At 29.3% G+C, this 27,097-nt stretch overlaps 1 protein-coding gene across 3 annotated transcripts in view; it reads left to right on the top strand.

Moving 5' to 3' along the window:
• Positions 1–2,478: 2,478 nt before the first annotated feature.
• Positions 2,479–27,097, top strand: part of LOC107455199 (dnaJ homolog subfamily C member 10) — an 85,848-nt gene continuing 61,229 nt past the window's right edge. Inside the window, exons 1-6 of one of the 3 annotated variants that reach the window (XM_071187559.1) lie at positions 2,479–2,837; positions 11,897–12,068; positions 12,656–12,706; positions 17,174–17,259; positions 24,435–24,560; positions 26,070–26,241. In XM_071187559.1, coding sequence (XP_071043660.1) covers positions 2,682–2,837; positions 11,897–12,068; positions 12,656–12,706; positions 17,174–17,259; positions 24,435–24,560; positions 26,070–26,241 — 763 coding nt within the window. In that variant the 5' untranslated portion in view covers positions 2,479–2,681. The remainder of the gene's footprint in view (positions 2,838–11,896; positions 12,069–12,655; positions 12,707–17,173; positions 17,260–24,434; positions 24,561–26,069; positions 26,242–27,097) is intronic. The other 2 variants (XM_071187560.1, XR_011638204.1) reach the window with 2 other exon arrangements.

Raw genomic sequence — 27,097 nt, 5'->3', positions numbered from 1 at the left:
GTTTTATTTCGCTACCCACAATTCTCAGTAAAGCGAAAATCTTGAATTTTACTTCCATCTTCATCTACAGTTTCTTTACGCTTGAGACTGACTGCTGTAAAATTTCTTTAAAGAAAAAAGAAAAGAAAACACGACAGAAGGTATTATCAACTTCTTTCAAGAATGTCCATGGTTATATGATGCTAGCAGAGCAGATTTTGCATCATGCGGTGTGAAGGTACTTGAAATCGCGTGCAACACAGGAGAAAAATCTTGTTTCGCATCACTGTTGCGTTCGGCCTGAAGCCTCCTTAAAACTGATTAGCAATTTTTAGCTTTACAGAACAGTAGACCCACTATTATTCATAGCCACCCCAGAGAAATTACATTATTGAATTTATCTAACAAGGAAAAAAAATAATAAAGTCTTATAAATCATCGTGAATTGAGTGCTTGCAAAATTGGGGAGACTTCCGTATCCTGATCTGTGGCAACTTCCGGGTCTTGGCAACTTCCAATCGCAAAGTCTTGGCAACTTCCGGGAAGCGGCCAGTGAAAAACTAAAAAAAAAAAAAAAAACAATACAGCAAGGGACCACCTCGAATTGTATAACTCGTAGCCACCCCCGGGCAAACATCTAACATGTTTTTTTTTTTTAAAATTTGCAAGTTTAAAATCCATTTGGCCTCTTGGCGATTTTAGTCGGCGCAATAGATCAGGATACGGAAATATCCCTGCAAAATTAAACATAGTAACGAATTTTCTTAATAGAAATTCTTTACTTACTGAACCTTTGCATGTGCATAGAAAAATATAATAATCGAGTGATTTTAAAAAATTAACACTTAGACAAACAAATGAATAATAGGAAATAAAATACTTGTAAAATCCGACATTATAAATATTTAAATAAGATTGGTAAATAACAAAAGACAACTCACGATTACAGATTTCACAGCGTGAGTCGAATGCTTACGGAACTTAATACAATGAGGGGTCCCAATCAAGGGGGAAGGTGGGCGCACGATGAGCCCACTTGAAGCTGGGGGGGGGATTTTTACACTAAATAAATATATCGATTCTAATTTAAAATGGAAAACACATATTAACAATTTAGTTAAAAAATTGCGTTTCGTTTTAGTTAAATTTTATCACCTTAAGAATAAAATTCATTTTAATTTTGTGAAGGCACTCTATTACTCCTGGTTTTATTCTTTAATTAATTATGGTGCGATAATATATGGCGGTGAATATAAAACTAATTTACTTCCCTTAATCTCAGTTCAGAATAAATGCTTCAAGATTATTAATTCTCTAAATATAAATAATTCAAGTGTAACTACTACCAATATATATACAAGAATTAACCTATTACCATTTCGCCATAATGTATTTTTTCGTATTTTACTCTATTTACACAACAATAAATTAATATGCAAATTAAAAACTAATGTGTCTGAAAGGAGACCAACTGAAATGTATGAGATTCCCTTCTTTACAAAAGAAATTTCACGAAAACAGTTTTTTTACTTAGCACCTAAATTATATAATAAATTACCATTTCAGTTGCAAAACATCAAAATATATTCTTCTTTTAAGCGTGCTTTATTTCAATTTGTGATGAACATTGACGATTTAGATCTCTATTTTTCACTTTAAAGGAAGCATTTGATTTTTTATACCAGTCTTGTGCCAATCCAAATGAATTTATGTTACCTTTGTTATTTTTTTTTTATTTATTTATTTATTTTTTTATATATATAGTTTCATGCATTTTTTTTTTTTTTTTTATTATTACAGTGTTCAACAATATATGACGTCTTATGATGAGCAAAATAATTTATGATTGTAATACCCCCTTTTTTTTCTTTCTTTTTTTTAATTTCTATTTTAAATTTATAGTATTACTTTTCTTTGTCGCCTGGACAGGATTTTCCTCTTGACGACGAATATATATTCTTTGTATTTATGTGTTTTTGTTCTCAATAAAGTTATATTTGTTTGTTTGAAAAAACGAATAGTCTGGGGGGGGGATTTAGAATTTACCCAAGAAGGCGCCCAAGAGCTTGGGGGGGGGGGATGGGGGCTACTGAATACAATAGCCATTTACACGTGCATAATAACCAAGCAATTACAGTGTTCAACAATAAAAAGTTGAAAATTCAAATATTACAAATAAATAAACTTACTAAAACAGAGTTGATAACTACTCTAAATTTATAAAAAATAAATATATATATAAAGAAAGCACTGATTATTAGCGTGTGTTGCAACTGCTAGAAACAACGCATGACGAAACCACTAATTGGCTACAAAGAAGTAAATAATGTCGCCACAAGGAATAAAAATGGCAACCTTACACTTGTTGCCACCGGAAAAATAGGACCTTCATTTCTTTTTAGTTTTAGGCTAATTTCTACAAAAATCTTTAAAGAAAGGTAACCTTTTTAATGTTGCCAAAAGACAAAATATTATTCTACTCTTCAGGGGTTCCTATTTTCAATGAAATTCTTTAAGAATGGGCTTAAGGAACATTTTAGGTTTTAGAGGTATTGCCACAATTCGAGAGTACTTTTCACTTCCTTACGGCCTCGTCTTGGGAATCTGCAGCACTTAAACTTGATTGGGGAATTTCGAATCCGAATTTGTACGTATTGTTTACTCAAGTTTGTCGAATAGATGAACTTGAGAAATTATGCAGTATGCTTTTTCGGAACTTATGTGTATTCCTTCTTTACTCAATTGGTTCGTGTACTGATTATTATGAACTACTTGGAATTTCTAAAGATGCCGACGATCGGGAAATCAGAAAAGCTTTCAAAAAACTTGCATTAAAATTGCATCCTGATAAAACTCAGGTGAGGCACGATTGCCTTAAATCAGTGTCCTTTTTATTTATGAGTTATATTATTATTAAAAATGCATAAAAGGATAAATATTGCACTCTCAATGATACATATTATAAATTAATGTTGATAAATGCACATTTATGGAGTTATATTAGAATATTTATAGCAGAGTTTTAATGCGCTTATTTTTGAAAAATACTTGCGCAACGGCATACCTAAGGATAGTTTAATTAAACATTAAGGAAGATTTTCTTTTTCCACCTTCGCTAAATTGATGAAGAATGTTTCTTTGCCGATAGTGAAGAAATTTATCGACTTGGTTGCTTGTATGTTATTACATCACTCTGCCTCAAATTCAATGAACACTGCAGACAGCATTTATTTTTGGTTTGTTTTTGGGAGATATTTCCGTATCCTGATCTGTAGCCCCAACTACGATCGCCAATTTGCTAAATAGATTTTATAAACTAGTAAATTTAAAAAAAAAAAAAAAACATGTAAATGTTTGCCCGGGGGTGGCTACGCGTTATACCTTTCGAGTTGGTCCCTTTCTGTTTTTTTTTTTAAGTTTCTCGCAGGCCACTGCTTGGAAGTTTCCAAGACTTGGCGATTATTTAGCCACCGATCATGATACGGAAATCTCCCAAAATATTAGTGTTTGGAATATGGCTATTATTATTAAGTTTTTTATTATTTTTAATAAATGTATAAAAAAGGGATGTGAGTGCTATTGCTGGCTTACACAAAAAAATTTTTTAAGGTGAAGTGACACTGTTCTGTATATTGATATATTTTTTAGATTAAGTGCAATGATCATAAATAGCGCATTGTGAAACTAATGAAGTCGCTGTGTGCTGCTTTTTTAAGAATAGAGTGTAGTACGATACAAAAATTGGTAGTTTGTAACAATTCATGGTATCTAGGTACTTTTAATATGAATTTAGAAAATGTTCCTATGTCTTTAAAAAAATTTAGTGACAGTTTTTTTATAATAGGATTCTTAAAATTGTTAGAATTAAGGAAATATTGCTTATATATCAGTTCTATCTACATTGTTGTTAATATGCGTCACACAGTTTTTTAGTTAAAATCAGTGATTTTTCTACTAACTTTCACAAAATGGAAAATGTTATAAAACCCATTGAACCATCTCTTTCGACAGGAAATAGAGGACAATCGAAATTTAACGAAGCTATTTAATTGAAAAATAATGTTTAGATTATTAAGATTAAAATTTCTGTAATTTTTAGTCATTATAATGGTTATCATTAACTTAAATTTATATCCCACCCGAGACTGAAGTAAACAAATTCCAATTAATTATATATCATATTTACAAGTTAAGAACTGCATAGAATTCTTTATTAAAATGGCAGCTTCAAAAGTGAGTCAAGTTACATTTATATTACAAACAAATTCACAGAGTTTAGATAATTTGTAATTGAGTAAAATCATATTTTGCTTTCGTGCAATTTATGTCCGACACCAACATTTTAATCCATTTAATTTTTAACTTATCGAATCAGTTTTTATAAAACAAATTGTTTTTTGATAGGTTATGATGTACTAAATATTTGATATAAAAATTTTATAGTTATAAACTTATGTTTCATGAGGGAGTTTTTCCTGGAATTTTCTGTTCAGTTCATGGAATTGCCCAGTTCTAAAAAAACAAAACAATTAACTAATTTAATAAATAGTCACACATAAATAGTCATTTGATGGTCAGCTGTTGTTATTGCTGGGCTGTTGTAGAGGCTGGGAATCATGCTGAGGAATTCCATAGCGATTAAGAGAATTCACTCGCCTTGGCTACTCTATTCTGTACTGATTTTGGAGAATACATTGTCTTGGATTATCATTCCAGTGTTGTTGAGGAGGAGATATATTGAAGGCACTATTTTCATTTTTTTATAATTTTTAGCAAAACTTAGTAAGTTCTTCAACAGTACTTGGAGAAGCTATACTAAAAAAATTACGCAATTTCTCAGGTGTGTCTGCTTTAATGGATTCTAGCACAACTCCTTATCTACGTTTAGATTTTAGGACAATTTCCACTTCTTTGTCGCATATTCTGAAAATTTCTTTTTGAAGATGGCTTCATAGATAAGAAAAGTTCATACTTATCTTTCATGTAGTTTTTCCTCAAGCTTGGTCTATTGTATAAAAGTGCTTATTTTTGATTTTCTTTTTTTAAAAGCCCTTAAAGGTGCTTTTTTTATTGTGTGTTTTTAAAAAGTGCTTAATTTCCCTTTTCCAAAATGATATTTTTCCTTTACCATGTTGATTTTTGCTATGAATTATGCAGAAAAACGCTGTTCACATTGTTCTATTCAACGTCTTCGCAATTAATTCAAAACCCCAATCTATTTCTGCTTATCGTCAGACCGTAGCGTGTGAAAACGCCATTCGATTTACACGATTAAAAATTCTTGACAGTTGTCAAAAACAATGCCGAAAGTTTTTTTAAAATTTTTTGACATGACGGTTAAAACTGTCAGTTGTCAAAAACTTTCCAATCCTACCTAATTGTGTTTCTTTTAAGTGCTTAAAAATACTATCTGAGTACTTGAAAGGTGCTTATTTTTTGTTGAATAATTTGGCTATGCACCCTGTATAAACAATAGTTCTTTTAGCATGTACCGATGTATACACTTTATATTGCTATCCAGACACTATCTAAACATGTAATGTAAATTTTCCGATAAAATTTTTCGTGCAATTGTATGAGACCAATCCGAAGATCACCGGATTACTACTTCATAAGTTGAAAGTGTTTTAAGCACAAAAAATACAATTTTGTACCTGATCATATTTACACATTTTATAATGCTAAACGAACAAGTGAGGTACTGTTTCCTATTCATTTTTTCTCCTTTAATTGAGTGAGACAATACACGAATTTCAAAAACTATTAGTTCGATCATCTCGGGATTGGTATCATTCAATTTAGTGTGAAAAATATATTGTAATAACTGCCTTACTTGCCTGTTTAGAAAAAATTCAACTCTTACTCTAAGATCTCCCACATTTCCCTCAAAAAAGGGGAAAACGTACAGAAGAGAGTTGGGCAGTGTACAGGTATCATTTATATAACAGCATTTTTCCAAAAATGTCTTAAGTAGTACTTTTTTGATAAAAACACCTTTTTTTCTGCTATAACTACTGGACTATTAGATCAGAGTGCAAAAAAGGAACTCTACCGTTATATTTAGAAAGAAATTTCTAAGATAAATGAAATAACGTGTGAAATGAGTATTCGAAAGGGACGCGACCACTGATCAAAAGTAACTCGGAACAAAAATTTTAACACATTAGTTTTAAAACTTTGTATTTTAACTTTTTTCAGTCTATATTACTAAAACTAATATTGTCATACATGTTACCCTGCTCTAAATCTTAATGAGAAAAATTGTGAGAAATGTATATATATACAGTAGGGAACCGATTATCCGGAACGATCGGGACCATCGCTATTCCGGATAACTGATTTTTCCGGTTTTCTGAATCGATACAAAAAGCCGTTTTAACCCAACTAAAAACAAAACAAAAATAGTTGGAAATAATCTTAAAAAGAGGAAAAAACGATGAAGTAATACACTAATGATTATTTCCAAAATGATGGTAAGGTAAACATCTTTCAAAAAAGAAAGAAAAGTCCTAAAATCTTATGAGGAAAAAAATTTTTTTTTTTAAAAATGGTGGTAAAATTTATCGAATTTCGTCCCGGTTTTCTGATTTCCGGATAATGGGTTCTGTACTGTATATGTATAATAAGATAAAAAGGGGCAAATGAAATATGATGTTCCTTCTTTCCAATGAAATTTGTAGATAGGTCATTGGTCTCTCTTCCCTTTTCTTATTATTATATTATATAATTTTTTTGTTTTGTTTCAAAAAGTATATTAATTTTTGAACATTTTATACGCAAAACATTTTTGTTCCTAAAAAATATGCGCATAGTCACAGAGTTAAAAATTTAGTCCTATCAGCTTCTTTTCTCTTTCTAATTTCTTCTTTTTTCTATGGCAAAATATTTTTAAAAAATGTGTTGATTTTACAAATAAAAAGTTTAAACGTGTATTGATATATTCACACTGAAAATATTCTTAGAACCTGTTTACTTGAGCTTCTGGTGCTAGTCAATTGATAGCATAATTAAAAGAGTTTTTTTTGCATATATAATCGAAATAATTTTTGCCATAATGTTACATTTCTATTTTTAAATCACCTACTTTTAGAAAGGGGACAAATCTGCAAAATGGACATAAAATTCTCAATAATAATGAAAAAAAAGCTAAATTTTAAATAAAATATTTAATTTACTCGTAATGCAACGAGTTAAGAAGGAAAGCAAATCTGTCTATGGTGTAACAAAGGGAAGTTTTTTTAAAAATTTTTTTACAAAAATTGATTCGGAAAATTATAAATATAATCATAGTATCGCAGACACTATTAATTAACTATTAAAATTAAAATGTTTAAATGAAACATGAGTCAAGGTTATCAAGTTTTAAGATTTTTAGAAATTAAAAAATTATCGCTGAATGTCCCACACATTACAGGACTGGGAAAATTATTTATGACACTCTAAGGGAATGAACTCCAGTGTCAATTTTCTATTCATTGCAGTGATTTCGTGATGTTATGTTTAATCATTACAGTTGAACACCTTCATTTTCAATTCATGTTCATATATTATGTTCCAGATTTTATTGTCCTGCCATATAGGGCATGTAACCTCTATGAATTTATTACGGAGCATTCGTGCTGTTGTAGTTTGGAGCTCTGTAGACGCAGCACATTTATACCCATGCAATCCAGGGTCATTGTCGGGGTTGCTTCATTTGAAGGCCTCCTTTGTTCATGACAATCTATTAATTTTCTTGTACTGATAAGACACAGACTTATATATTCTGCAGATACCCCCTATTAGCGCGGGGTTAAATTAAATTCAACACAGTAAAGAAAAGCTTGCATTTAAATGTAACTTCAGTTTTCAATATTACTTTGAATAAGAAGACTTTTGTTAGTTTTCTCTTTTAAATTAAACTGAAAGTGAAACTAGTATATGCTCTAATCATCCCTTGGATGCCTTGTTAAAAATTTCACTGTCAAAAATTTTGCTATTGTAAGTCTTTTGTCACGAATTTATAAGCATAAGCTTTATTTTATAAATCATTCCTCCCCCAAAAAATCCAATTAATGCTTATTTTGTGCCAGTTCAGCAACATTTTTTAACAATAATTTCACTTTAGTATTAGTAGAATCAATGTATTTCCTACTATATTAAATTCACTGAGTATTTTCTGTTGAATCCTGGAAATGGTAAGGTCTAAACCCCTAAGTTACTTACAATTTCTTTAATTTTAATAATATTTTCGATTTAATTAAAAATATTCTAACAAAATTCTTGGCAAGATAACATGAGGTTTTTCTAAGACACAGTAAAATATGATTGATATTTCCATTTATATGCAAGGAAACTTAAGTAGTTTTGGAATTTGAGGAAAAAATGATTGTTATATTTTGCTCCTATCCCCTTAACTCATTTGACTGCTTTACAAAAAGGTAAGACATATTGAAAATATGAAATTTTAAAAGTATATGAACATTTTAAAAATATATGACTAAGATTAAATGAGTAACTTTTAAAGTAAGTATGAAAGAGAATAAAAAACTTTTCTAATGTTTGATAACATTTTTAATAAAAATTTGTATGAAAAATACTTTTTAATTGTTTTATTAGTTATAATTGCTTAATTTCAATCAGGGTTCGTGATTTTTTTGATTTTTTTAAAAAAAATCAAAAGAATCAGATTTTTTTGATTTAAATCGGATTTTTTTGATTTAAATCAGATTTTTTTGATTTTTATTCAAATACACTGTAAGAACTTTAATTTATGATTNTTTTTTAAATTTTGTTCTGTTTTTCTAATTTCAATGCGTTTCAGTTTTGTTTATTTTTTTTTCTAAGATAAATTTCGTACTCAATAAACCAATTCTTTTTATTCATAAAAAAATAAAAGTTAAATAGAATAAATTCAGAATAAAATTTGAAAAAAAAAAAAACTGTGTTTAAATAGTTTGGTGTTTTAAATCGTACAATATGTATTAAACAAGCAGAAATTGTTACAACCCTTACAGGCATAATCGGCGATCACCAGCATTTTTAAATTTGGATACAATTTCTAAGCATTCTATTTCAGAAAGAGTGTCAAGTTCATTGAGAATTATTCTCAAATGCATGTCTAAAGATTGCTGCGTCATTCGTGAGCGCAAATCAGTGCAAATTAAATTCATTTGCGAAAACAGTCTCTCAACACTGGCAGTTGAGGAAGGAATAATGGAGCTAAAAGAGAGTAACTTCATACAATTAGGATAAAATGTGCACAGTCCAGAACCTTCTAATATTCTTAATAAATCTTTCGATTCAATTACTTCCGACATCTTCTTTTTTGCCAACTCCTGCTTGCCCTGGCGAATAAACACTTGTGCTTCTTTCATTTTTTCCATTTCATACGTCAGTTTTGCTGATGACATTTCTTTTTCAAATCCTGATATTTCTATCTGAGCTACTGTTTCATCTATAATAGGAGCTGAAATATTTTTTGAACCTCTAAATTCATGACACTTTTCTTTCCCATAAAAGGAAAGCAGAGTTTGCCAGGATGCATCATTATCTCCAGAAATATTTTTGTCGGAAAACAAATCAAATCCATTTAATGGGGCAGGAATAATAAAGGCATTTTCCATTTCATTTTCAAAATCTTTAATAAAAGGTTTAACAAAAGTCTCTTTATAGATTTTAATAAGTTCAATAGAATCATATGACTTTGAACTGCTTCGTGAACTTCTACTTAGAGCAGTGCAGTCTAAAGCAAATGAAAGTAGTTCCCTGCTTTTTTTGAAATGGTTTGCTTTTTCAATGTTTTTAGAGAAATCGAGTACTTCATCAACAAGTTTGCTCACTTGTGATGAGACCGAGCTGAACGCTATGGCAGGACTTTGTAACCATAAGTTCAACTTATCCACTTTCCCTAAAAAATCTGATAAAAACAATAATGTCAATAATAATCATGATTTAAATCGTGATTTAAATCAAGCTGATTTAAATCAACGAACCCTGATTTCAATTGTGTGCAATATAAAAACAAATATCAAAAACTAAATTCTAGTATTAGGTAAAGAGTAAACATTTAATCTAAAATATAAAATGAAGATTTTTATGATGTTACTTTAAACTAATACTTTATTAAAATAAATTTGTTATCTATTAAAGTATTTTTGTTCATCGTAGCGTTTAACTTTTTCATATAAATATGTGTTCCACGACCATTAATATGCAATATTAACTATTTTTCCCTTTCATTATGTTTGCTTTCTCCATTATTTTAACAATGGACTTAAATTTAACTCTATTTGATTGTTTTTTATTGAGTACGTAATAACATTTGCGTTTAGAGCAATATTGCCACTTTCATCTTTTGTGTGATATTCTGTACTTTTAAACATAATAATGATAACTTTAATAAAAGGAAAATACAATAATATACGAAAGGATATAGTCCACTAAATTAAAATATAAGTGTAGTTTAAAATGTACTAAAAGTTTTAAAGACAACCAGAGAGTTAAAAAAAAAAAAAAATTTGAGATTATCATAGTAAAAGTTTCCAGACTGAAATGTCGAAAAAGTGTTTGATTTTAGGGTCTTTTTAAACTTACCTGTAAGTTAGAACTATTTTTAGAACACCCTCTATCCACTGGCTATATCTCATTTCAATCTTAAAAAGGCACTCCCAAAATTCTAGGAAAATTTCTTTGTGAAGCATTTATAAATGAATTCAAGCCTTAAAAATGATTCCCCATAGATTTAGATAAAGCAGGGTAATTTAATTCTGTAAAAATTTCCCTACAGTTAAAGAGGAAACGGCTAACATCGTAAGTAAAGATGGGGAGATACATGGGTATGGTCCAGAGTATTGCATCCATGTGAGAGAAGAACAAATATATGACATTTTTGAACAAGGAACAGTCTCATATCGTATCGATGTAGTAAATTTATTATTATTTTTAAGTGTTGTTTTTTATCTAATAAAATCAATAAAACAATTTTTTTTTAAAAAAACTATTAAAAAAAAAAAGAATAGTTTGAGAAAATATTGCCATTTACAATGGGGGGTGTTTGAACCCCCTAAATCCCACCCTTACCTACGCCCCTGGATTTTACTTTTCTTGGAGATTATTTTCAGCAGGGCTTGCATTATTTTGCAATCGCTACGCATTTTATTTCGCCTGGATTTACCGTTTCTTGCAAATTATTTCCAGTGAGACTTATGCTACTTAGCGATCGTTTACTTGAGCATTATTTTGCCGCTTTTTTTTTTTCTTTGTCAGTTGGGATTAAACGATTCTGGTAAATTATTTTTAGTAGACCTACTGTTACTTTATGATCGCTGCATAATTGCTGTTATCTTAAAATTTTGTTCTATACTCAATCTATTAATGTAAGGAAAATATCAATAAAAAAAGATTCTTCATTGATTTTTTTTATTATTTTTCATTTTATGCGATATAATTTTATAGGGGTATTTTGTATATAACTTTGTTATTTTGTATTTAACTTAGTTAGTTTTTTTTAAAATTTATTTAATGCATTTACTAATGAAAGATTCTTTATCTTCAGTCATTTAAAATTATAAAAAAATTGGAACAAAGCCTACATGTATTTAATTTGCATCTATTTTTGTGAAAATTAAAGCAAAGTTTGCGTTATTTTTATTTTTTTTTTTTTTAAATTAGGCTATTAGTTAAAACAAGTAATTTTTCTTTAACTAAATAAAAAGTTAAGCAATGTTTTGACGCTTTTTAACAATAGTACTAAGTTTTTTAGTAATAATCAACAGTAATATACTCATGACATTGGCTTAAATGTTCACAGTTTTCATTCACCTAATTAATGTAATTTCTTTATTATATATGTGGTATTGTAAATTCTAAATATATTTTTTCTCATTACAGAATTAATAAGGACGGAGATTCTGACAATTCTCTCTTTTCTTTTTAGGGGAAAGACACACATGATCAGTTTATTACAATTAATAAAGCTTATGAAGTTTTAAAAGATGAAAGTACTCGAAAAAAGTATGATTTGTATGGAGAAGAAGGATTAAAAGATGATTTTGGTAGTTCTTGGAAAGGAAATTATCGAAGTTGGAATTATTATTCCGAAAGTTTTGGTATATTTAGTTTCTGAATTCCCTTTTTCTTGTTGAATTTCTTAGAATCACCTAAATATTATTAAATATAATACTATATATAAATTCTGAAATCGGTGAAATGCAATTTCGATTAAAAAATTACATTCAAATGAGTTTTTCAAAAACTTTTCAACAGTAGAAGAAACTTTTTTGTTGACCCAGCTTTGATGAGAACTATGGAGTACTTAAGTGGATGGAGTACTTATAAGTGGATGGAGTACTTATAAGTGGATGGAGTACTTATGGGAAAATCTGTTTGCAAAGAATGAAAACAAACAATACAATTACAAAATATAACCTGTTGTAAATTTTAAGAAAATTTATAGACTGTTGTTAAATTTAATGGTCATAGCTTCTAAAGAAAACATTTCTAAAAATTTAATATCATTAAAAGTTATTCTAGGTGTTAACTTTTTTTTAGGGTTCTGTACATGATCTTTTAAAGTTTTTTTAGCTCTTAATTTTCTCATATTAGTGCTACATGTGAACATTTATTTTTCAACATCATTTTATCACTTATAAGCAATTTAAATATTTATAGTAAACCGTCTTATTACTACTTGTAGGAATTTATGATGATGATCCAGAAATAGTTACACTCAACAGACATAATTTTGGTAAGTAAATTTAACTTTGTTGTAAATTAACTAACGATTGAAAAAGTAACTCAGTCTAACATCAAATTATAAAGTTTAATAATGTTTAAGGTTGGCTGGTTTAAACCAAATATTTTTTTTTCTTTAACATGAATTTTACAGTTTTTAAAATCTTTTTTTTTTTGAATTTTTTTTTATGTGATGACTGCTTGCAAAGTACAATAAGGGAGAAATATGTAATTTTTTTTCAATTTATATATTCTTTCATATATGCATAAAAACTTATATCTTTTGTGCTCAAAACAATAAAAAAAAATCAAGTATTAAAAAAACAAAATTACGTTACAAAAAAATTAAACCCTCCTCCCGAATCGGAGTAACATCTGTGGATAGTTAAAGAAAGTGTAGCTCATTCATATTGCATTTTAGTTTAGCTGCTTCAGATAATAACTGCAGATATTACCAATTTTTAAGAGACAATGCAAACAATAGGAACTTAAATTAAAATATTCTACAGTTATGAAATTTTGATTCAAATGAACTAGACTTTAAATTATTTCTTTTTTTTATTATTTAGTATCAATGTTTATTTAGTGTATAGTGTATTTTGTTTTTTAAAATGCAATAATTTAAAAGCATTATTTTATTTAATATTTCAATTTTAAATGTAAATTATTGTATTTATTTATGCTTTACCTTTAATTTATAGAATGATGTTTTGGCACTAAATCAGTGCAAACTTTACACAAACAGGGCTGATTGTGCTCCGAAAAAAATCCGGATTTCCGGAATTTTCGCTAACAGTGATCCGGAAGTTTCCGGAAATTGAAGATCCAGACGTTTCAAAAAATCATTGATCACAGAAGTTTCCGGAAATCAAATTTTCAAAGGTGGAACTTAAAAACACAGTTTATTTTATTTGTTTGTAAGGGAGAGCTAGAGAGATACTTTATAAGCTTATATTCATGATTAATATCAATTTTTTATCAGTAAATAGTTGTTATAATCATGAACTGAAGAAAGAAAGACATATTTATAAATTTTAATTACTTCTCCAGGTCATCATAGGTATGTTTAAATGGTATAGGTATGTGTAAAATTTTAAATATAGTTTAAGTAAACTAAGAAATATTGAAAAAGGAAAAAAAACCCTGTTGAAATATTTTTCTAATTTTTCAATTTACCCTTTTTTTTTTTAACTCAAGAAATTTTCCGGAATTTTAACTTGGGCTCACAATCACCCCTGCACAAATGAAGATTATTTATCATAATTTTTTCAGCTTCATCATAAATAGCTCTTGCAGGTTATACTACTGATATTTTAATTTATATTTTCATTAGGGTTTCCTATTTACAATGATGTTGTCTTTTGAATTATTAACAGGGCTGGGAAAACCTGGAATTGTCAAGGAATTTTATTTTAACACTGAAAAGCAAGGAATAATCAGGAAAAGTTGCAATTTTTTACAAAATCCTGTAAAATTCCTATATCATACCTGGGGAAATAACCAGTCTTAGAATTGTCAGTAACAGTAATAAGTTATTGAGATATCAGTTAAATAATTCTGACATCTATTACAAAAAAATTCATTTTTTAGTGAAACTTTTCCATGTTTCCATTATCATTCTATTCTATATTTTTGCTCACAAAATCTCATGTTGGACAATACAAATGAAAAAATTTTCTGATCAAAAATTGCACGGTATTGATAAAATATGATATGGATTTTCATTGAAATTTATCTGATTTACCTGAAAAAGTGAAGGAATTTTTTTTCTTCTGAAATTGAGTGGGAACCCTGCTTTAAGTTTTCAAAAAATAGGAAGAAATCTTGATTTCTCAAAAAAATTATGTTATAAATGTTGCAAACGATCTTAACATTTTTTCCTAATCTATTAAAATAAGAGTTATTTTTGTTCTCACTAATAAATGACAGGGCACACGCTAAGCATTCGCCAAATCCGATAAAACCCTAAATTCAGTGAAACAACTTGCATTTTGGCGAAAGATTTTTTTCTACCATCAAGAATGACATTGATTCCCGCAATCTTAAAAATTACATCAATATGATTTTTTCTTAACAAATCTTGTATTTTTCGTTCAATTACAGTAATTTCCATGAGATATGTCTCATAACTATTTAAAATTATATTAAAGTCCAGATAATCTAAGCAACAAGAGTGATTTTGCAGGCATAATATAGACCTTAAAATTCAGATTAACACATTTGATGCCGGATCACGTGATATCACATGACGAAACTCTTTCCTACAGTTTTTGTCAATAAAACTGGTTAAATGGTAGCTAGATGCATATTATCATCCCACTATTTTTGTAGAGAAATAAAATAAGAAAATTTTACTTTTATTATATCTTTCTAGGTTACCACTTTTCAATGATATAGTATAACCGCCTACACTCCGCTGGCAATGAAAGTGTTAAACCCCCGCCGAAATCACGATGGCAAAGAATTTTTGCCAGTAGTCATCAGATTAAAGCAGAGAATTAAATTATTCAAATAACTTATCTTCTATAGTGAATTTTTTTTTTATGATTGCATCGCAACAGTAAAAAATAAGTGAGACTAAAAATTTTATTATTGAAAAATAAGACTTGAATGAAACATTTTATTTAAAATGAAGTATCTATATTTAAAAAAAATAGTTGAAATCCTAAAAAACGCCAAATATTGCGTTAGGTTTATCTATATATTCTACTCTAGTCTAAGAAGTTATCAAAAATTAACCCCATCTTATTCTTATTTATTTTCTCAATGAAAGAATCTTCATTTTTCATCATATCTTCCATTCATTGCTCATTTTCTCCTTCCCTACTGTTAAAATGACTCTTGATTTGAATTTGCATTTTACAATAATATAGTTCAATTAATGGTAAATTTGAATTTTGATTTAAAGTTTTCAATGGGATTTTTTTTTTTTTTAAGATTTTCCTTTGGCTAATACTTTTGAAGTTTAGTAATACTTTAAATATTTGGCTAATTTACTGGCTAATAATTTGAAGCTCCTAACGTGGGCCCTGAATAAAGATAAACCTTACTGATTGTTGCATATCAATGTTCTATATTTGAAATAGATACAGCTCTGAGGGAAATATTGAAATACAAAAATGTATTCTTACTTTTTAATTTTATAAATAAAAGCAATTTTGAGCTGTTGTTTATTAGATAATGTTATACAGTAGAGAACCAATTATCCGGGATGCTCGGGACCATCGCTATCCCGGATATCTGAATTTCCCGGTTTTCTGGATCGACCAAAAAGTGTCGTTAATCGATGTTTTATCGAACCCGAAGTACAAGGAAAAATTGTAATGCATAAAGTAAGAAAAAAAAGAAAGGTACTCCTAACTTTAAAAAGAAAAAAAAATGGTAGAAATATAACATTTAAAAGAATAAAAAAATTTGCAAGTTTAGGCAAGAAACTCAAGTTTAAAAAATACAAAATTCTCATATTTATTTTTTAAAAATAATTACAATTCCTAAATTAAATAATATAAACAAAACCAATGATTAAATAACGCAATATATTTCATACCTAATTATACGGGGAAAAACGATAAAATAAAAGGAAAACTTTTAATTCTAAATAAAAACACTTGAAAATTATCGAACCGAAACGATAGTTAAAAAAGGCACTAGCATAAATATTAAAACCCGGAACAAGGCAAGATCAACGGAATTCAAAAAAAAAAAAAAAAAACCTAATGATAAAATTTATGAATAAAAAGAATTAATTTATTGAGTGCGAAATTTATCGCGAAAAGAAAAAAAATCAAACGTAGTGGAATCAGAAAAACAAAACTGTAATCTGCTTCATAAAATAATCCTATGTTTAAATTAATAAACAATTCTCCTTTTATTTTATTTTTTTTTGTTGATTAAAACAAGATTTTTAATTACAGCAGATGTGATTCCACACCAAAAAAAAACTTGCAATTGATACCGCACTTCCAAAGAATGAGAATTTATTCAAAAGAAAAAGATTTTATTTTTATTAGTCGATGTCAAATAAATATATTTTTCTCTTTTCTTTTTCTGTTCACTGATATGCTAGCAATGCATTTTCCCCACCCCCCTCTTAAATCAAGCAGAAAACGAAATCAGCATGCCACACCCTTGAGTTTGATTGACGGCCTAAAGTAAAAAATAAAACATTCCTCCCTTCCCTGTCTTCAAGGTCACGGAGGAAATGACGTTTCTCTGGGTAACCGGGGAAAAAAAATTTCCCCTTCCTTACATTTTCCTCTACTCAACTTCAAGGATGAGTCCAATTTCCGCTTTTTTCGTTCTAGTTTAAAATGGCGGGAAAATCGAGCAAAATTTTTCCCGGTTATCTGGATACCGGATAAATGGTTCTCTACTGTAATTGATTTTGAACAAATTTCTTTATATCTCAAATGTAACTAATCTGAGTTTAAATGGATAATTATCAAATGTGAATAACTAAATAGTTACTTTTTTTATTCAGCTCAATCTGTTCTGGAATCATCAGAACTATGGTTTGTGAATTTTTTCTCACCACAATGTTCACATTGTCATCATTTAGCATCAACTGTAAGTATTTTGTTTGACATTATCTTTTTTTTTTTTTTTTTTTAATACATTCATTGAAAATTTCAATTATTTTCAATTTATAAAAACTTTATTTTTTGTTCTAACAAAAATAAAATTAATGAAAGCATAACTACATAAGTTCAAATTAAAATAAGCTAGAAAATTAATTTTATGATATTTATAGAATAATATTTATTTCAGTGTTTAATTTTCTATTGATTTTCATTTATCAGTGATGGTTAACTCCCGGGATATTTCCCCTCAGGGGGTTCGTATTCCTTTCCCTTTACTCCTACTTTCTTCTTTTCCTTCCCCCTTGTGGTGTTTGCCAATTTACTGGTTAGGGCTTTTCATCTGTGTTTGATTACCACCCTGTCATATCGGACCCTCATGGGAAGAGACCACCTACGTGTTTGCCATGTGTGGAGACCCGTGTCCCTGGAGAAGGGGATCCTGGTAGTTGAGGGGCTTCTTGGTACCCTAATACACAGCTTCGGCCTGTGCTTCAGGTAAACAGGAGGTGCATACTGACTGGCCTGTGTGAATCAATCGGCTAGTCATGAACGTCAACTGTTGGCTATTGTCAAGCCCGGGGTCACCTACTGGGCACCTTGTTAAGGGTCGAGGCTGCCTCACGGTCATATAATTATTGGTCAGTATCGGTGTTAAGTAACAGATTCCATACTGTTACTTGCATCACTTTAGTTGGACTGCGTGGTTGGTGATGCCGCTGGTAGTCGCTGTATCATTACGCTCACGAACCCAGAAAGTAAGCAACACTTCATTTACCAAAGTCTCATCATTTTTAATTCACAAAGTTCTTCTCTCAGTACTGGGAGAGGTGGCCTCTGTGAAATAGTTGCGTTCTGGTGATCTTATAGTTGAGGTCTCCCCAAAACAGACTACTATCTTATCTAAATGTACCAATATCATAGCTGCCAACTGTTTTGAAGTTTTTGGATTTGTTCCTAATTTTTAAATCAAATCTGAAAATCTTATATTTTTATAAAAAATCTGAATTTTCGTAAAATTGCAGTATATTTGATTTTAAACCAATCCCTTATTCTGATCGCTGCAACCGCGCTTCCTGTGTTTAATGTGCTGAAGTAATGTTTATTAGCTTTTTATTAGAAGGTACTATTCCAATAGCTGTTGCTGATCATTTCACTAAGATGAATCTTTAACAACTATTATTATTTTTTAAAAAATTTATTGTAGTATTTTAACACTTGCATCAGAAATATTTGTTTATGATGTAGATTATTATTTACTTGTGTCTTATAATTTTGAGAAGAATAATTATATATCAATATGTAATGGTTCTTTTTAAATTATTATAATGGTATTCCTAATTATAAAATATTAATATTATTAATTTCCCACAAAAGATAGTGTTTCTAGTTTTGTTTTACTAATTTACATACAGTATTTAAATATATGTCTATTAATGTTGTATTTAATAGTTAAATTTTGGTCTTACTCTCGTAATTTTTGCTTAGTATTTTGGCGCATATAGTGTTCCTAATTTTTGATTCCTAAGATTGGCAGCTGTGATATCTGCTCTTTCACTGTTACAGTATTACCCTATAAGACTCTTAACACCTCTCGAGGTGTTATATCAGAATCTGAATTCCTCGATGATACAGAGGAAACAATTGTGGAAAATTTGAAAGACCAACATGTTACTGCTGTCTGTAGGATCAAGATTAGGAGGGATGGGAATCTCACCCCCCACAAAACATCTGATCCTTACTTTTGGCACACCAAAATTACTATCTTCGCTTAAGCTTGCCTGGTATAACTGCACCATTTGACCATATGTGCCAAACCCATTAAGGTGCTTTCTGTGCCAAAGGTTTGGACACTCTAAAGCATCTTGTTGTAGCGAGCCTATTTGCTCTCGATGCTCTGGTTCTGACCATGGTGACACTATCTGTGAGTTTCCACCCCTCTGCATTAACTGCAAGGGTGCTCATGCTGCATACTCCAGGAGTTGTCCAAAATGGTCTCAAGAGAAAGAGATACAAAGTGTCAAAGTATTACAAAATGTGACCTTCAATGAAGCCTGCCGAATAGTCACTGCCCGCACTCTTCTTCCGGGTGTGTCCTATTCCGCAGCTGCCAAGACTTCCTCTTGCTCTGTCAGTACGCAAACAGATCTTCCACCTTTGTCTTCTACCTCTCATCATCAGATTAAAACTAGAGTCCAAAAATCACAATTTAATTTTAATGCACCATCAACATCAAACAGAACATCTCCTCCTCCTAAAAAAACCTTCTGAAATTGATAGCTCAGAAAAAGACGAACCTTTCCCCAAGCAGCTTGCAACAACAAAAATACCCCAAATTAAAAAAGCTGGCATATCTCGGAAAAAAAAGACGCAAAATATGTCAATCAATCTACTTCTTCTGCTCAGAAGAAGATGGATGTTCACGTAGAATTGTCTCTTCTTCCTTCCGATTGTGAGAATTCTTACTTGAATGACCGAAATCTTTTGACATTACAATTCAACTATATATTTATCCATTTCATCCTGTCAATAAATTTTATCTCATGGAACTGCCATGGCCTAAGAAATTAGCACTTAAATATTAAAGATATCATATCTAAATATCAACCTGCATGTTTTCCACTGTCATCTCATAATTTTAAATTGCGTAACTACTCTTGCTCCCGGCATGATTTCAATCATCCACATGACGGCGTTGCAATCTTAACTTCGAATGCATTACCATCTACTCATCTTCCATTATCAACATCATTACAAACTTGCGTCATCCAGATTCATATTAATATTCTCCTCACAGTATGTTCTGTTTATCTACCTCATCATGCAACTGTTTCCTAATCAAATTTCAACAGTTTAATTTCCCAGTTACCTTCGCCTTCTATTTTACTCAGATTTTAATGGTCATAGTGAATTGTGGGGTAGTTCCGCCTCCAATGACCGGGGGCATAAAATTGAACAATTTATCCATGATCATAGTCTCTGTTTGCTTAATCAAGGCGAAGAAAGTTACTTCCACGCACCTACACAAACCTTTCATTCCATTGATTTAGTATTATGTTCACCAACTGTCTTGCCTTTTAAAAACTTTTCAGTGAGCAATGATTTTCATAATTCATTTCCCTCTAATAATGTCATATTCTGCTTATGTTACCATGAGCCCAAGACCATCAGCTTTTATATACCATTGCCCTAATTGGCCTCTATTTGCTCAGCTTTTTGAGATCACAGATGATATGCTCACACACAATACAATAAGTGCAGCTGTTGATCGTGTTATGTCTGTTACTCTACAAGCGGTAGAAGATAGTATACCCAAGCTGTCAAGTTCGCTTCCACGCCATCGTAAACCGTGGCGGAATGGGCTGCTGACGATGTCTGTAATATTCTTCGTGAGACATTTACTGCTGTCTGTAGTCCAGGGAGTTACAGCCCAGCATTTCAACACCATAAGCAGAACGTCAAACGCAATAACATCAACTTTAAAACACGGCGTCTCTTCCGCTTAAACAGTAATTTTAATTTCGTAGAACTGCAGCGAGCATTTTATCTATCGGTCTCATAACACAAGTCCCAGGCCTGATGGTATCACCTATCACATGCTCCTCCACTTAGATTGGACGTCGTTGTCAAATGTCCTCGTTCTATTCAATAGAATATGGACGGAAAAAACGTACCTGTCAGGTTGGAGTGAAGCAAGTGTAATACCCATCTTAAAACCAGGTAAAAACCCTAACGATCCAATTAACTATTGCCCTATAGCGTTAACCAGCTGTCTTGGGAAGACGTTAGAGCAGATGGTCAACTTTCGCCTAGTATACTACCTATAAAAAAAATCAACTCATGCCTGACTTCCAGAGCGGTTTTCAAGTTGAAAGATCGACGGTTGATAACATTGCTGCTCTAGAGTCGCGAATTCGCAAAGCCTTTGTCTGATGTAACCATTTTGTCTCTCTTTTCTTTGATATTGAGAAGGCGTACGCTTGGACATGGCGATATGGAATTCTTAAGACTCTTTACGACATGGGCCTTTCTGGAAATCTTCCTCAAAAACTTTTTGTCGAAGCGCTATTTTCGAGTAAAACTGGGAACTACATTTTCTGATCTCTTCATTCAGGCTGAAGGCATTCCTCAAGGCAGTGTTTTAAGTGTCATACTTTTCATTATCCATGTTTTACACATTTTGAACATACTGCCACCTTCTGTATTTGGTTCACTTTATGTTGACGATCTGAATGTGTCATGTACAGGCTTTGACATGTGCGTTATTGAGCGTCAACTGCAGTTGGCTGTGAATAAAATTGTGGAATGGTGTGAGCAAAATGGCCATACCCTTTGACCTACTAAAAGCTCTTGTCTCCAAAAGTAAAAAAAAAATTCACTTGATCATTTTCTGATGAAAAGTTTGAAAGCTTGCTTTTAATGTAAAAGTAATTTCTCTTTTAACTGTTATGAACAAAACTTTGATAAAAATTTCCAATGCAAAGCCAAATCAGCTACTTACGTTCAAAATATGACCATATAATAATTCTGTAAAATAATTACTTAGAATTATGTAATTTTTTTTAATCTTGAGTGTTTATACTTAGGTGGTTTAAAAAATCTTTGGACTAAGATTTATATACATATTTTTTGCTGTGTTAAATGTAATTGCTTATATTATTTTAGATTTTGCATTTCTCCTTCTGACACACATGTATGTGCATGATATATCAAAATTTTTCATGTAGCCTAAAAAAAATTTCTAGTAAAATCTCCTTTATTTTATCTCTCAATAGTTGGCATGTATGTCCTTTATTGCATCTTTCTATTCTTTTGACTAATGAGAGTTCACTGCTTCTTATGTTTTAGGGATTTCAGTGAAGTACATCATAATGCTTAGGAATTCTTAAATTTTTAAATTTTTTCTGGATCTCAAACTCTAAGCGGAAGCTTCCTTTTCATCTGAATTTTTAAAATTGAGATTTAAAATGAATGAGATTAAATTAATTAAGATTAAAAGTGAGGGTTTAAGATGATAAATTTGTAGTGATAATTCAAATTTAACTTCCCAAGCTTAAAGTTTAGTAAAATTTTGAGATGGATATTGAACGTTTGAAATTTAGAAATTAACTCTTGATTTTGAAGGATTGTTAGTATTGTAGTGCAGACTTTTAAAATTTTAAGGTTTGATAAGTGTTATTAAAGAAAATATTTGATTGTAAATTTTGAACTTGTAAATATTTTTATTGATTTTGAAACGTGACTGTAATTTTAAGGTTGTGATTAAGAAAGTTCGAAAGATAAAGTTTTAAATTTAACTTTTTGGAATTGGTGTTAAAGCTCTGTAATTTTAAAATTTGATGTATAATGCTATTGAATTTTAAATTTCGAGTTATCAAATTTGAAATTTAAGTTGCAATAGCTTTAACTTGTTTTGATAGTTTAAAGGTTTACTGCTGAATGTAGTTACTAATAGTAAATCTGTAGATAACTTCAGGTTTTTGAAACGTTAAAAATTTTGTAATAGACAATTTTTGATTTTTTCTTTGGGAAAAACTGGTGTTAATAATTTGTTTCTTAAACTTGTTGAATTGTCAAATATTTTTCTTGCCTATAAATTGTAAAATATTGTCTAAAAATTTGATTGCTTTTTCTAGTTTCTGAAAAATAAGTTTAAATATATGTTGTTATGCATGTGTTCTTTTCACATAACTTATGTTTGAGTGCTTTTCATATTGACTTTTTTTCTAGTGACTGTGAGGTAATAATAATATTTATATTTGAGTTAAAATTTTTAGATTGTTTATAGTCAAATGTAAATATTAGATTAAATTTTCAGGCATAAGATTGGATAAAATTAACATGCAATTATAAATTTAATGTGAAATTCTATAATTTATGATTTACAAAGATAACTTGGGAATTTTTTGAAAACTTAAAGTTTTAGATGTTTGAATATGTTGAAATTAGAAGTGTAATTTAATTGAAATTTTAATTTTGATCTCTATATATTTAAGATTTAAATTTTAAGGGGAAAGTTTCTTGGAAAAATTCTAAGTAAATGTGCATGTTTTTAGTACTTGGAATTTAGTTATAGAAATTTATACAGTTAAAGCTGTGAGTTGTTTATTAAATTATAATTAAAATGTCATTAAACGAAGGGAAGATAAACAATAAAAAATATTATGTGTATAATTTGATTAAAATTTGATGTATGATGAATTGATAACATAAGTTTTCTTAATTCATCTGTGCTAAATTGTAGATGTTATGAACAGATTTTTTTGTTGCTTCAAGTTAAGTTTTGAGATTTGATGAATTAGTATCATAAATTTATTGAATTCATGTATAGTTGCCTAGTAAGCTTAACTTTGCGTATCTAAATTCTTGGAATTCTGTGTGAGCAACCTATGAGTGATCATTGTATATAATGTCTACTATGAGGAACATGAGTAGTAAATTTTCTTAAAGTTAGTATTTGATGCCTGATACCCTCGTGGTATTTTATACTAATATGTAATTATATCCAAGCTAGGACTTATATTTGTAGTCTAACCAACTATACTGTTAAACTAGGTATTGTGAGAGAATCATAAAATAGAATTTTGGGATCCATCATTTGAAGTTTTACTTGAATGTATATATTCATAGTAAGAAAATTTAAAATTAAAGTTTAAGTAAAAGTCTTAGAATGTGATAGGGTATAGGAAATTACGAATTTTAATTTCTTTGCTTTGGCTTTTACAGCTATTTTAAATGTATATGAATGAACTCATCTCTACTGCACTCACTCTTTCGCTGTTTTAGTTTTCAACAGCCTTTCTAACTATGTAACTCTGTCACTGCCATGGCACGTGAATATTTGTCATGCTGTTTTAAGTTTAATGTATAGCTTTTGTGACTTGCAGGTTAGGTTTTTAATAATTTACAAAAGCATAACATTTTAATTATCTTCAAACCTTCATCTGTTTGTTAGAAATAACCACTCTTAGCTACCAACAGCTAATGCTGAAGTGCATTAGATAAGTTCCTTTTCGTAATTTTTTCTTATAACAGCATTAACATGCAAATCGCATGCAATGAGAATGTTTCTTAACTCTATTTATCACTCACTTTTCATAGACTAAAAGATAATTAATTTAATTTCTGTTTTTTTTTTTAATTATCTTATTTGCATTATTGCAGTGGCGAGAATTGTCTTTGAAATTACTTGATGTTATCCATATTGGAGCTGTAAACTGCGAAGAAGATTGGATTTTATGCCGACAACAGAATGTACATTCTTATCCATCTCTCATACTGTATCCTAGAGTGAGTAATTTATGAAAAAAAAATTTCAAGTATATAGTTTTAAATTTACCAATATACTTATTTGCTACTGAGACATATTTGTTCTAAAATATTTCTATCAAGGTTAGTAACATACAAGAAAATAGATTCCTTGAGCAGGAAAGCAACCAGATAGTATTCTAAACTGTGTTTGAGGTTGACAGTTGAAGGATCAGTTTTTTTCAGTTAATTTTTATTATTAAACATAAAGATTAGAAATCGGATAAGAATTATTTAAAATTGGAACAAAACAGTACTTTTTTTTTAACAAAATTAGATTTTTTAAAAAAAAATCTGTTTTCTTCTTTCACTTTTTAGAACCATTTTAATCAGAGGTGGGTTTTTGGCATCAAAACTGGTTTTTGACATGACACGTCAAAAACCTGGGACATGTTTTTTTTTTGTCATTGAGGACATTTTGTTATATAGTAAATTATACACAAAAATTGCATTATATACTGCCATAATTATTATTTAAAAATATATATAATGTATAAAAAATATAGCCAAAATTATTGAAACTATTAATTGGTTATTATAAAAACATGGCACTCATAATACTTTAAGATCAATATTATCTGCTATATTAGAACTATTCAGTTTTTATTACAGGTAATAACTGAGTTGTTAATTATTATCAATCTAAATACTGATTTTAATTCTTTATGTCACAATTTAGACAGACTTTTCAGATTGAGTAAAACTGATATATGGGGAAGCAAAATATGTTCAATCATGTGAGCAAGGTTTTGGGACAAAATTGAGGCATCCCTGGAGAAATTTTTGATTTGAAAAATTTCCTACAAAATATTTTGTTAAAAAATGTGTAACATGTCATTTTGAGTATTTATTAGTTATAATTCTCAAAGTTTATGAGTGATAACTTAATTTAATAAATTATTACTTTTTCATTATATTTTGGTTTCCATTATTTTTAACACATATGCTCATCTATTCAAGAATTGTGTAAAAATCAAAGGGATTTTTTTCTTTGTCTTTATTCCGAAATATTTTGAAAAGTTAATTGTACTAATAGTTAATTGTACTAATTTAATAGTTAATTGTACTAAACGGAAAAAAAATTGTGAGGAAATATCAGGCTCTAAGAATATTCTGTGCTCTTGCTTATATGCGCATGAATATTTCTAGTAATATATAACTATTATATATTCCCTGATAAGTAAACTATTACAATCAAAGAGTTTAGTCGAAGAACTGGCTAAATGACATTTTTGTGAACATGAGTAAGTGAGCTTTAAAGTTTATTATTTCCTTGTTTTTTTTACTTGGCTTAATCTTTATGTTTTTATTACATATAATATATATAATTTTAGTATATATAATGCAAGTAAAGATAAACTATTAACCTGAACATTCATAAAGACTGCAATATTCTTTTCTTTATCAGATGTGTCAATCAAGATAATTGATTTTATTTATTGTTTTTACTTTAAAAAAGCCTTTTGCAGCTGAATGAACACTTTCTTTCAGGGAGAGAAATATCAGGGCTTAAGAGATATTGATAGTATGATGGACTTTGTTTTAGAAAACCTTCCTGATTATTCCATTAAGTTAACATCTGATAACTTCATCAGTACAGTTTCAAGAAATCATTTTCCTGATTCATGGTTAATTTTTTGTTGTGATAACCCAGAAAGTTCAGGTAAGGATTAGGATATTTTGTTGAAAGTTTTGTGTACTGATGTGATGTTTTATTACCCTTACATTTCAATTTTTTTATTGAATAAAATATGCAATTATTCATCATTAAATTGCTAATGTGTGTTATAGTTCTTACAAGATTAAATAAAATGTTAAATGTGCAATAATAATAATTATAATATTTTTGTTTATTGAAATCAAGTGTTAATATATTCTAGAGCTTATAATTATTTATTTTTGACTTTCTTTTACTTTTTGCTTTTTTTTTTTTTATATAATTGTTAACTTTACATTTGATTTAAGATATAAATTATTTTTATCAAAATATTAAAGTCAGAAATTTAAATCATTTAATGAAATTGAAACAACAATAATTAATGTAATTTTATTGAGATTTCAAATTGTCAAAAATTTCATAAATCGTTTAAATATTTCAAAATATTTTGTTATAATTAATATGATTTAGTGCAATAATTGATAAATATATGAAGATTACCTTTATTTTTTGATAGGCATAAAAATTTGACTATTTTTTTTAAATAAAAAATAATGAATTCTCTAAATGTGGCAGGGTATTTATTGGTCCCATGTTTCTAATCAAACTTTTAGAATTTTCTTGTGTAATTTTTTATAATTATTAACTGAAAGGACAAAAACAGAAAGTATATAAAAAGAGTGAATCCTTTATTTAACAACAGGGTTCCCACGGTCCTTAAAAGTCCTTAAAAACTGCTTAGTTTTTATTTTGAAAATTAAGGGCCCTTTAAAGTACTTAATTTTGATTCACGGTCCTTAAAAGTCCTTAATTTCTAGTATAGCTAGTTGGTAGGAACAATTTTTTTATCTTGGGAAAATAT

Source organism: Parasteatoda tepidariorum, chromosome X1 (genome assembly GCF_043381705.1).
Source record: "Parasteatoda tepidariorum isolate YZ-2023 chromosome X1, CAS_Ptep_4.0, whole genome shotgun sequence".
NCBI lineage: Eukaryota > Metazoa > Arthropoda > Arachnida > Araneae > Theridiidae > Parasteatoda > Parasteatoda tepidariorum.
Note: the sequence above shows the minus strand (reverse complement) of the source record. Positions and strands in the feature narration are given on the sequence as shown.